Source organism: Anser brachyrhynchus (genome assembly GCF_964034855.1).
Source record: "Anser brachyrhynchus genome assembly, chromosome: 5".
NCBI lineage: Eukaryota > Metazoa > Chordata > Aves > Anseriformes > Anatidae > Anser > Anser brachyrhynchus.
In genome coordinates, this window is record NC_137699.1 from 6552612 (window position 1) to 6565630 (window position 13019).

Genomic DNA, 13019 nt, shown 5'->3' on the forward strand with positions numbered 1-13019 from the left:
GTTGTTACATATCATGACTGGATGACTGGATTAAAGTTTAAATCACATCTGTCCAAAAGCAGGCATGAAAAATCATTACCTTATTACACTACAGTAAAAGCGCCTTGAGTATTTGTAATGCAGCTAAGTGGGAGGCTGTTCTGAGTGGAAAAACAAATAGCTTTACTGATAAATAGCTCAACAACTCTGAAAGAATTATCTGTATTGCTGAAGGAATTCCTTTGAAAACTTTCACATATAAACCATAACATACAACCTGTCTGGCCATGCAGCAGGCAGCACACTTAACAGTTTAGCTACAGTCTGATATGCACTTGTTTGTCCTAAGCTTAAAGAAGCCCACAGCTGAATTCTTGGGTTGTTTCAGTAAGCATTAAAACAGGTGTTCTTAAAATTACTTTACTGATCCCAAGAGGCAACAGATAGATGTGCACTGCCAAAGGTTTGAGACTGTTTCACAGCCAGCGTCACAGCGGAGACCAAATCACCCTCACATTGCTTGTGGCACTGAGCAGGAGAAGGAAGTAAAAGCACTGGGTGAGAGGGCAGCAGGCAAGGACCAGCTTGCTGGCCTGTTCAGCAATCAGTTGCAGCTTTAACAACACATTTTCCTAAAATGGCCTGAACTAACTGCAGCACAATCATTATGATAGCATCCCCTTAAAAGCCTAGAGCTGTTCTGTGTCTCTGAAGATATTCCCAGTACTGATAAGACTGAAATTTTTTGGTTTACTGCAGGGCACATCTTAGCAATTGCAAAGGCTTATCCCAGATAGAAGTTCAATGCAAGAAAATAAATCCCAATTGTCTACACATATTTGACTAATCTATCCTATTAAATATGACAAGCAAAATCTAAAGAGATGAGATAATGTTTCTCTGGCAGTTTTCTCCAATACTCTTAGTAGTAATAAGTGACTTAAGATTTCTACAGATAAAAGAGTGGCCCTACAGCACAGTGCACCTACATAATATTGCCTTTATTGCTTGAAAAGCACGAGTACACATGCAGCAAACTACAGAGATAATAGGAAAACAACAGTAAAAGGTCACCAGCTCTAAATAATGAAAGTACTCACCTATAAACCTGTTTTTACTGATAAAGGTCTGTTTAGAAACTCCTGACTACAGAACTATTGTTCATCGCAACCTAGACCATGACTTTTTTATATGCATCTCAATGAGAATGATGCAATTTTGATCTTAAAAGTTCAGAATCTTTAGGTTTTCAGGTGTAATAAATAGAAATAAAATTTTCAGTAGACTGAGAGCCTACCAAGTTCCATTAGGGTTATCAATTCAATGGTAACTGAAAGCATGGAGTAACTTTTGAACACTTAGGCTCTAAGTCATTAACATTTAACTGTGCAAGTAGAACTATCTTTGTTCAAGTGTGCTAAGTGAGAAGAAAGCATCTAAGAACTCACTTCATAATCTAATAAATCTTAGATTTACTATTAATTGAATTTGACTTTAATGATAAGTTTAATATGCATAAAAATACTTACTTTAGAATTACACAGCCTGTGCCAGTAGGAGGAGCCGTCCAAAACACTTGAATGCGTGTCCTCCTTCTAGGTGTGCTCTCAGTAACTGCAACAGGACAATTACTCATGAATTGTGTTTCTTCTTCATCTATGATCTAAGGAAAATAAAGAGAAGAATGTAAAAGGGTAAGGACATACAAAGACAATGTCTCTCAAATACATTCTGTCAGTTCATGTTTTCTTTCAGTGGGATTACTTATAATACTCTGCTTAGCACAGCGATCTTTGGTAAATTGATTTTAAAACATGCAGATAACTCACTGTAATAGAAAAAAATGAATATAGAAGAATATTTCAGTTCTAAGTTTACAAAAGATTGTCCTTTCTATGCACGGCTGCAAATAACCTTGTTTGTGATTCTGATTACAGGAGTTTCAGGTAAATATTAATGAACTGAAAATATTCAAGGATGCAACATTTCCTTTTTTTTTTTAATTACAGCAACTGGTTAGGACACATGGAACAAGCTAGAAAAGAGGTTTTCAGATTGTTTACTTTTTCTTTTCTTTCAAACTAACTTTTGTTTATACTGTATTTTTCACCAGGTATAAAAAAAAAATCTCTAGGTCAAAGCAGGTAACATGTGAATCATATCGATCTATAATTCAGAGTCTGTTATTCAGTCCAATATGCACAGTTTTTTTACTTTTATGAGTGAATGATATTGAACAGAAAGGTTTATGTGACATAAGTTAACACAAAACCAGAGAGGCTGACTTGGAACTGGTGTTGTTCCAAGGGTTTTACTCAAAGGTGTCTGTGATAAAATAGCTTTCTCACTACATATGTACTTCATGGATTGTACTTTAAGCCTTCTGTTCATCAGATCTCAAAGAAAATTCACCAAAAGCTGCCAAGTTTTATTTGGAAACAGCCAATGCTGTGATACTGCAAAATTTCTCTTCAAAATTATTCAGTGGTCCGCTGTCATTGATGAAGTGAAATTTCACACTACATTGGGTCAAGTTTCAGGCAACAAATTATAAATCATATTGTTTTGAGAAAGAACAAAACTCATCCCTGAAGGAGCTTTTTCAGAATTCTGGTTTTAATAACACACACTTTTGCCAAATTACATTAAAAAACCATCTTCTGGCTGTAAAAATAACTTTAAACAAGTATTTTGACTCAAAATACAAATTTACATTATAAAAAAAAGACAATATCTATGGTTTGACCAGATTTGCTTCAGTGAGCAGGCATCTACATTGCCTTACCCAATCCTACTGCCAGCATTCCAAAACATTTCTAACTGACCCAACAAATCTATTTCTGGTTTTTCATGACAAAAGAGAGGCACTGACACAGAGGAGTGAATTTAAACTCTATTTAGCTGGTCAATACGGTGGTGGTTAATGAGTTTATCTGGTCAATACGATGGTGGTTAATGAGTTTTAAATCTAAAGCCATTAATATTCTTTAACTTTTTCAATGCTGCATAAAATCTGGGTAAACATAATGTATGCAGCTACTACTTTGCTAGGTTTTAATTAATGTGAGGTACTGGAAAACATGGGAGCTAGCATAAGCTTAAACTGGCACTGCTCTACTGTATTACTACTTCCATGTAGTACGATCTAATTCTCTTAACTTGAGTATTAAGAAGTCCCTAATCTACAGTTCTGCCTTGATCATCAACGGTATTTATTCTGTCTGCCTTATTCTGGCAACAGCAAAATAGAGAAGTAAGGCTGTTCACATATTTCTCAGAAAGGTTGTCTCAATTATTGAGGAGCACATCAAGTGACCTTTTGCTCATATATCACAGTAAAAAGTAAAAACAATTTTCACGGAAGCTTTGAATGTGTGATTTTATTTTATATAAAATAAAATACTACTATATATTGCACTTTATAAGACTAAGGATAATTCACGTTGAAATGGCTGTTAGGAGGTCATCTAAAAATTCTCAAGAAGGATATCTTTTCTAGAAAAACAGAACCACTACAAATCCCTGGATGAGTTACACTAGCTCCATGTTCTGTGGCTATTAAAAACTGCTGTTGCTCTATCTTAACTGACATCCTGGCATAAAAACTTCAAAAATACATTCAATTCAGGTCAAGGAAAATTAAGCACTTACATGTAAGTGTAAATACTTAACTGACCAGATAAAAGTTACTCAATGAACCTTTCACATGCTGCTTTTTACAAATCTAGTGTAGCTCTTGTCTGAAACACACTTCTTCAAGGAATGTTTCTGGAGAAGGCCAACTGAAATGAATCTGTTTTCTCAAAGCACAGAGTTGCTATTTTCAGCTAACAAGCATTCAGCTGCTTTCATATCCCTAGACATGATTCTTCCAGCAGTCATCACTGTAGACCCATCTGTGATGCATTTAAGTGTTAGGTAAATTCTTTTCTCCAGGCAAGTCAATCCTGCTTTTTTGCACAACAATGAATGGAATCATAAGGAAAAATGAAACAAAACAAAAATAAAAGTAAAAAAATCCAACAACTAATACTTAAGGGAAGAGCTATGAGCAACTATGAGTAGTTATCGCAGGCAGAATTTCCGGTTACTGCAAAAACAAAACCTAAAATATTTGTCTAAATTCTAAATAATTGGAGCACATCCATGCCCATTTCCACTAGCAACAAAGGAATACATAAATGCAGGCATATTTTGCATTTCTGTAGCCTACCAAACTGCTGAACCTTGCAAGTTATGAATTTTCTCAAGGAATACAGATGGCCAAAAAGAAATAATTTAAAAGTTCTGGCTGCATTTTAGAACACAGTCCTGGAAGAAGAGGCAGTGTTTGAACCTCAAGGCTACATCACGATTTCCTGCATCAGTTACCATCAAAGCAAGAATACTTATTGCATAAGTGTTTGGTGGAAAAAAAAAATGACCATAAAAGAATAAGGTCCTCCAAAAAAGAGTTCCTTTGAAGAAAAATTAAACTGAAGCTTTCTTAATAAAGACTACTACTGTTGATGGAATACAGTATAGAACTCGCATATTAGTCAGAAAAACTCAAACATCAAATGATCTGAGATATTAAAATACATATTTAAGATATTTTATAAATTTCAGATTCTAGGACTTCAGGAAAATACAAAAACATCTCAAATATATATTTTTTAAAAGTTTTTTTTTTCCATATCCATGGAGGTTTGATTTTCTATAATAAGTTCCAAGGTGCAATACAGGAATGGTTCACCACTTATATAACAGGATTCCAAATGACACAATTTTTTAGGGTGGTGGATGATATTATTGCAGTCTCACATAACACACAGGAAAGCAATAGTATCCTGGCCAACACTGGGGAAAAAAAAAAAAAGATATGTAATCTCTAAAAATAATACAATCCTGATTTTAATTCTGGAATCAAGTCAGACCACATAGGCAAGAAGGAAAGAACTGGCAGGAAAAAAGCATGCAGATTAAAATGTAGCATCTGCAAAATTATAGCCTGCTAAACTCTAGGTTATGTGTAACAGGAAGCCTCACATTTTCAAGAATGGACCAGCAAACTAACTGTATATTAAACAAAAATCCTAAAAACTAACATGAACACTTGGCCCAAGAATCTGAGGTCTCAAAAGGAGTATATCTCTATGCAATGAATTCTTTTGAATCCATGAATTCAATGATATTAAGTCTTAACATTTTATTTAGTGGCTTTTGTTTTTGGTTTGCTTTCTATTGTGATTGTAATATTATTGGAATAATTTATTCCCTCAGGGAAACTAGTGTAAATCCTGAACAAGACTCTTGGAGTTAACCTGGATTTGAATGAGCATCACAGAGAGTAGAATTTGGCTGAACTTTTATAAATCTACAAACATGGAAGTAAGGATATTAAAAGGGAAAGTTTACCAGCCCCAGGTTCAATCTTGCATTCTTTGCCTACTCCAGACATTGAAGAGGTTGAGGAGTTTTGGGTGTTCCTGAAAAGCAGGACTGGATAAATGCTTGGTTGTTAAACAGATGAATGAGTGGTTTGCTTTTCTAAGAATTACAACATTTCATGCTGAGTGACAGACCTCACTATCTGACTTCTATAAAGTGTTAGTCAAATAAGCTAATTCAGGCAGCGATCCTCTCTGCTGTTAAAAGCACTTAAAAATGTACATCGGTGTTAAAATGTCAAAATACTTACAAAAATAGTTATGTACACCACAAAGAAAGGAATTAATATTAAGTACAAAGGAGATGAAGTTACATAAATCCTCTACTGGCTTGTGTCCACTGTTTAAACCACTGGCAAGGACCTTCAGCACCATTCCTTGTTCTGTGGACACATCATCACTTTCCACCCACTGAAACATCTGTGCTCTAATGGAACAACCAAATTAAAAAAAAAAAAAAGTTCAGAAGACAAGCATTTTTGTAGGCAGTTTTCTTCTTTGGAAGAGTTAATAAGGAGTCTGACTTCCAGAATGTTGCAATCTACTTGAGGAAACTTTCCCATTATGAAAAAAGCATTGGGTTTACATAACAGTAATAATATTTGGACTTTTGGATTTAATTTAGAGCACAGCTTATTACATAGAAGGGAAAAGCAATGATGTACGAAGTCTTAGCACATCTACCTTGAAGATACACTTTCCTTTGTAATCAATTTCTTTGAATAAGGGACACAGTATTTCCTTTGGAGTTTATACTTAGACGAATCAAATGTCTAAGGGACATTTTTAAGAAGTGTCAGTAATCAGTCTTGCTGTAGTCTGCAATCCAAAGCTGTGTAGCATTAATGAGTGCTGCTGGGCTCATTGAGAATTGCCTTCTTTAGCACTGCACCTGAAGACTGGACTAGCCACTTTGGAGCACTGGTGAACAGTATGCAAATCTGTCAAAGAAAGGCATGGCTAAAATGTGCATGTGGTTTATTACTATGTAACTTCTAGCACAGACTTTACATAGATAGACTACAATCTTGTTACTGGAAGTCAAATTTAATTCTGTAATCATTACCTGAGCAGAGATTTTATTCAAGCAAAGATTTAATGTAGTCAGGTAATGTGATGGTAAGTTCTGTGAAAGCAGTATCAGCACAAGATTTATTATGCTCCACCTGGCTGCCTGTGTGTCCAGCTACCTGCTTGTTTTTCATCGCAGGCACAAGGTAGTTGGAGTCTTCGGTGAAAAAAGGACCCTTCCATTTCTACAAAAGTATGATGCTAGATAGTCAGATCAAGTCTTTGATGCAAGAGAAGAAAAACTAAAAGAGAGACATGTAGCTTCCAAGACATTAACTAACTAAATAGTGTGAGACACTACAGGGAAAAGTATTTGAATTCCGTCCACTTGTCCTCTTCTTTCAACCAAAAATTTTGAATAGTGTGTTCACTGTGAAAAGGCTATGTTGGATATCAACAGGAAAGACAAGCTACTAAGAGAATCCTGTCTGAAAATCGTATTAATTAACATGTCCCAAATTATTCACTATCAAGAACCTTGTTTATGTCATAGTGTATTGCAAATTGTTCTGCAGTCTGAACTAACCTAAAAGCCATATTACACCTACCACAGGACAGGCCATAAGGTCTATTTCAAGGTGCAATTCAAACAACAAGAGGAAGAAAACAGTTTGGTGTAACAAGAACCTGGCATACAACAAACATAAAGCACTGCACTACCAGCATCTACACTAACCAGCCTTTCCTGCTGAGAAACTGCTTATGGAAAGCTTAACAGCAATTTCTTCTTTACTTAACTCAATATATAGGAAGAAAGAACACCTATATCAACAGTGATGGATAACAACAACTTGTCATCAATTAGCATTTGCAAAATGTTAAATTGTATACTTTTTGTTGGGTTTGAACGATTCTCAATTAACTCAATCAATGTAACGTGTTGAATTCCAGGGCTTATGCTGAAGGCATTAGCGAGTAGACTGAAAACGGTCCATCAAGAAAATGCCACACCAGAAACTTGAGACGTATGAACTCTGATTGTTATGAATTGAGAAATTTCCATCTAAGCGGTCACAAAGAGTGGATTTAAGGTTCACAAAAGAAGAACCAAGTTTTGTTTCCTATGAATTTTTATCCTTAGCTGTAATATTAACATTTATATGAAAATGGTTGGGTGAACTGTTTTAAGCTCCTTTATCAGACTACATTACTAGTATTTTTGACAGATAATACAGCTTTTTCCAGATAACATATTACTTTTATAATCTCTAACGGAGAAACTCTAGTAGGCATGGAAAGCTGTCATTATTCTCATAGCTGTAAATCTCATTTTGTTCCATCTATAGGTTTTTTCAAAAAGTAGCTATTTTGACTAAGAAAATTCCTCTCATTTCATGTATGAAAAGCTCTTAGTAACCACAAAGATCCAGCAAGGAAAGAGCAAAATCTTTTTGAACAGTATTACCTTATGAAATCCCTTCAAAAATTCTAGTTTCTTAATGCAGCCAACCCTATCCAACAATCCTCATCAGAAACAGGAAATTACTCTGAAGATTGAACTTGTTTTTCTCACCTTGGCACGTAAAGGTTTGAAGAGCGCCAGTTGACTATTGCCCAAGAGAATGCCCCAGTGTAAGCGACAGAGCGCACAAATCAGCAAGAGTAAACTGTGGAAGGGGACTTCTCATGACGTTTTGTACAGAAGCTGCGAGTTGCTCTATGCCTCGCGTGGCAAACAGTTCAAGGCTTCATGCTTCAGTTCATGTTCAGTCTACACAGCTCATTTTACAACATTTGAAATAACGTCACAATTTTGACCGAGATTGAAAATTTTAGTTTTGAAGAAATTTTTGGCTCATCTCAACATATAATTTAGTGAAGACCTAAATCTAGAGTAAATTTACTGAGGTCGGAGTCTGTACTGAACAATTCAGCGCACTAACATTTTTTTTCTATTGTTTTTCTTTTTTTTTTTTTCCTGTTACATTCAGGTAGTAGGTAAAACATTGAACTTGCTTTTCAATGAAATCAGGGTTTGTTTATGGACTAAATACAGCTTGCATTTGGAAGCATGAAATGAACACACAAAAAAGGGTAGATTTTATGAACGCTTAGTCAAATGGCAATGAAGAAATACTACTTTTGTAACTTTGTTACAAGGATTAAGAGGTAGAACCATCCTACCGCAGCCCTGAGACAGAATAACAACCAGCAGGGATGACAGGGATGCCAAGCAAGGCTGTGCCGTGGCAATCCCTTGCTGGCAGAGGCCCCACAGGAACAGTCAGCATTAATCAGAGCAGTCCTCTAGCTGCAGTTCCCATTACCTGAGCCAAAACCAACCCAAAACTGCACGATTACAGTGCTAACATACCCATTTCAGAAAAGACTAACCACAATAAATTCAATGAAGATAAATGGAGCATTTGCTGGGTAATGCTTTCACTGAGGGATTCTTTCATATTCAGTGTTACTGTCAAACTATTTCCGTATGAATATTAGTCACTTGGCAAAAAATAACCACTGTTTCAATCTGGTAAGAAGTTTTGGCAGGGAAAAGTAACGTTTGATATGTGGTGTCTCAACTGCTTTCACCTTGGGAGAAATGTTGTTTGCTGAAAGTGATGTTTTATAAAAAGTCAACCTCGCAAACCATCAAGGATTTTTATAAAACAATCCCAAAGCAGTATAAGTTCTAGGATTTTGCACATTTCTGTTGCAGTCACTACATTTAGGACCATTCATTTAAGCTTATAATATTCACACATTTCTTTGGAAAGAAAAAAAAAAAAAAAACCAACCTCTTGCTCTTTCCTGAGAATATTTCCTGCCATTTTGTCTAGTCATATATAATAAAATTAGGCACTTCATATATAATATCCTATTTTAATCTGATTTTCTAGACACATAACACATAGAAGACATTTGGAAGTTGTGCAAAGAAAGAAAAGTTTTTCACAGCCTCATAAAATAAAGTGAGATAAAATATAGCAATGTGGATAAAGCACTCAATTGGAACTCACGAACATGAATCTCTCTGCTGAGAAACCTCTCTCAAATCACTTCAGTGTAGTCTGTTTCTCAGTTGCGTAGTGGAGATACAGACACTGAGCTCCTTTTCCAAAACAGTATGTGCAATGCTCTTTAAAAACATACTTTTTATTATTCTTAACAGCTTGTCATGCCTCAAATTGGCCTCAGACGTCACAAACAGAAGTTCTTTGGGAGGAGATTAAATATGAGATGTCAGATATTCAGCCTATGTTGTGCCATACCGACAGCTCAAATTGGATGGAAAAGTGCTTTAGAGAATCAACTAGGAATTCAAGTCAGCTGAATCCAGGGAAGCCATAACGTTGGGATGGCCCCACGTACCACCCTTTTGTCTCACTTTGGTAAAAGGAACAGCCCACTTCAGCCAAAGATCTCCCAGCTTGTTGCACTGATGCCCACAGAACCCAGCAAGCAGAACAAAACCAAATCTGGCAGAGCTCCAGTTTGAGAATTACATCTTTTACAGCTGAGGATGCTCTGACAGCATACTAAGGGATTGTAGCATAATTACTTTTAAAATTGAAATTTAAGTACTGCTAGGAATAAGGATCTTGTTTTGCAAAATATATTTGTATTTTCATTGTCATGCACACTGGTCTAAGAAGGAAAACCTTATTCACATATTTGTCTTGCAAAAGCTGAAAGACCTTCTAGTTGAGCATGCTCTGGGACCAACTTTTAAGACCCCACTTCTGATATGAAAGACGCAGATTCCCATATCGCATATTCCCTGAATCCAGCTGCTCACCAAAAGCGTGAACTTTGCCAAAATGAGTAACCTTCAGTCACTCTCTTCTCTGATCCGTTCTACCTCACGTATGTTCTCACTGAACCGAGGGGAAAAACTGGCTCCACAGTCAGGTGATGAAAGCACTGATGTGTTTTCAAATCACTGCTCCATTTCAAGGACTTTCTCTCCAAGTTGTGAAGCCAGTCTCTCCACTCGGGCAGCAGGGAAGTGTTTTACTCTTTCTACAAAACAAAGGGGAAGAGACTGAGAAATCAACCCTGAAGCTGACTGTTCCTGCATGTAGGAGCACTCCTTGGGGCTGCAAAACACCCTGGCGGAATCCGTGTTCTAGATGACTCAGAACCTTTGTCCCTCCACCCAGATTCAAAGTCTTTTGTCACTTCTGACAGACCTCTTCCTCTGACTAGAAACTATGCCTTGGATGAAAAAATTCCCCCCAGTAAAGCAGTTGTGAAAATTGAGACGTTGCATTAAAAGGGTCAATATCCTGGCATTTTTATTCTGGTGACACAAGACTGAAATGTTTCCCCAAAAAACTGGAAGTCCCCTCTAGCACTGGTTTGCCAGCCCAGGACTGAGATCCATGTCAATTCTAACAGTGATAACTTAGAGCTCTTAAAAATGTTCAATTAAAAACAGTATCAAAATTCCTCCCACATTTGTTTCCAACCCCCACAAACAAACATCCTTATTTGAAAAGGCACAAGACAGACTGAGTTTTCCCCCCAGACTTGACCTTGGGTTCATCGATAGTCTTCTCACGTCTCTGTCAGGAGATTACATTTAAGCCAGCATGAGCACTTTGCCCATGTTACTGCTGCTTATATATATATATGGTGTTGCTTCTGCCAGCACCAAAAATTCATAAGAAACTTTCCGTGAATAAAAGATTAATCTCTGGTTGACACAGTGGGCCACTCATGCATGAAGAAGCACATACACATTAAAAAAAAAAAAAGAAAGAAAGAAAAAAACTAAGTATACATTACAAATTATATGTTTCCCCTACATTTTCTAAATTCATTTGGTAAATAATTCATGCAGATTCTTCCTGTCTGAGCATAAAACAAAGGTTTATAAATGTACACTTAAAACAACTTCAGATCTTATGTTAAGCAGGCATTGAAGGTCACTGATAAAACAGAGTGCTCAGTACCTCACAGGACTGAATCCAGCTTAAATTAGAGTTATGTTTTATGGATATGCTTGTGAAAAGCTGAAGGACTATATGATTGCTGTGAGCACATTTTCCTGATGTTTTTGTAAACTTAGCTAAAAATCAGCACTAGCATTTTGCTATATCCAACTGAGTATCTTGTCAGCAAATTCTTAATAATTTGTTGAAACTGTAGGAACCTGTTTGCACTAGTATTAGGATTTTCCCCTATTTCTGCAGCAACTGTCTTTACCTGCCTGAGCCCACGCATCTTTTCTCCTGTCAATACGTAAAATTTTTTGAACTAATATACCATTTATAAATAGTTGAAAGGATGTGCCTTCACTGGAACTAATAGATGTTTTGTTAATAAGCACCTCTAATCACCCTTCAAGTCCAGTCAACAATATGTTTAGAATTCAGTGGCCCAGAACTTCATTCACAATCAAAATAAGCTTTAAGCTCTCAAATGGATGAGAAACGCAAACAACTGAAAACCTGAAATTCTCTTGTTTTAACAAGAGAGAGAAAATGTGATCCAGTCCTAAATCCACCATTCACATCCTCACTTCTGGAAAGCTTAAGTAAAAACAGACAAGAAAATCTGAATTTCATGTAACAAGAAGCAAACACACGTGCTGGGTATCATTACCTACTAATTCTGGCGTTTCAGCAGTTTGGTAATGTTGGCATTCAGTGATGCTGCTGAGGGTGTAACCCTTCCCTTTGAAATGAATTACACGAGGAATCTTTTGATAAGATTATCATTTATGTACCACTGCCACAACTGTATAATATCAGTATCTTTAGCACAGTAATGAGCTGTACGCAAGCAATGAATGGGAGTGCCAGAGAAATATTTGCTGTGGACTCACACAGAAGACATGGACGTTCCTTATCTTCTGCTCACACAGGCACTTCTCATTTACATTTCTGTGGCAAGAACTCCAGGTTCCCTGCCAATTTAATTTGTGACTATTACTCAGGAACTGGCCTCTTCCTTCAGCACAACATCTCAGATAAGAACCCAGTTGCAAGACCAGCTGATCAAAGGAAAAGGAATGGTAAATTCAAGGAGACACATAAAACACCAGGTAAGGAAGAAATTATCCAGTGGCTAGTCAAACCACATACGTAGCTCTCCTACTGAAGCCACCTCTCTGTCTCAGTTCTCCCTGCAGACTGATGATAACAGCCTTCCTTCTTCCCCAGCCACTCTGTTTTGCATTTGTCAGAGCATTAATTGTCAGGCAAAGGGACCTTTTCTAACTATCACCAACTGCAACGTGTGCTTAAACCTAGATGGGGCTTCCTCTCCAGTATAGTCATAACAGTATTATAGAGATGATACTCTCCTACAATATTGGTGAGCAAAGTACAAAGGCAGTACCTCTTCTGCTGTTAGGTACATCAGAACTGATGAAAGTCATTTGAAATACATAGTAAAGTGTGAGTCTGCATGTTTTCCTGGATCAGCATTTTTCAGTTACTTACTCCGTTCAGGCATTTCATTTATCCTTCATTTTAGAAACTATTACACTACTCAGCATTAAGAACACGCTGCCAAGAATAGCTACCTCACTTGGAGCTCCTCATTTAAGTTAAGAAGGGATTTAAGGATTACAGAAAATACATATTT

General features: G+C 36.6%; 1 protein-coding gene across 5 annotated transcripts in view; it reads right to left on the bottom strand.

Annotated features, from left to right (window-relative positions):
- The window catches only part of SPON1 (spondin 1), a 330516-nt gene that overhangs the window by 147798 nt on the left and 169699 nt on the right, over positions 1 to 13019 (bottom strand). For all 5 annotated transcript variants that reach the window (XM_080592283.1, XM_080592282.1, XM_080592281.1 and 2 more), the window contains one exon: positions 1509 to 1642. In XM_080592283.1, the coding sequence (XP_080448409.1) occupies positions 1509 to 1642 (134 nt within the window). The remainder of the gene's footprint in view (positions 1 to 1508; positions 1643 to 13019) is intronic.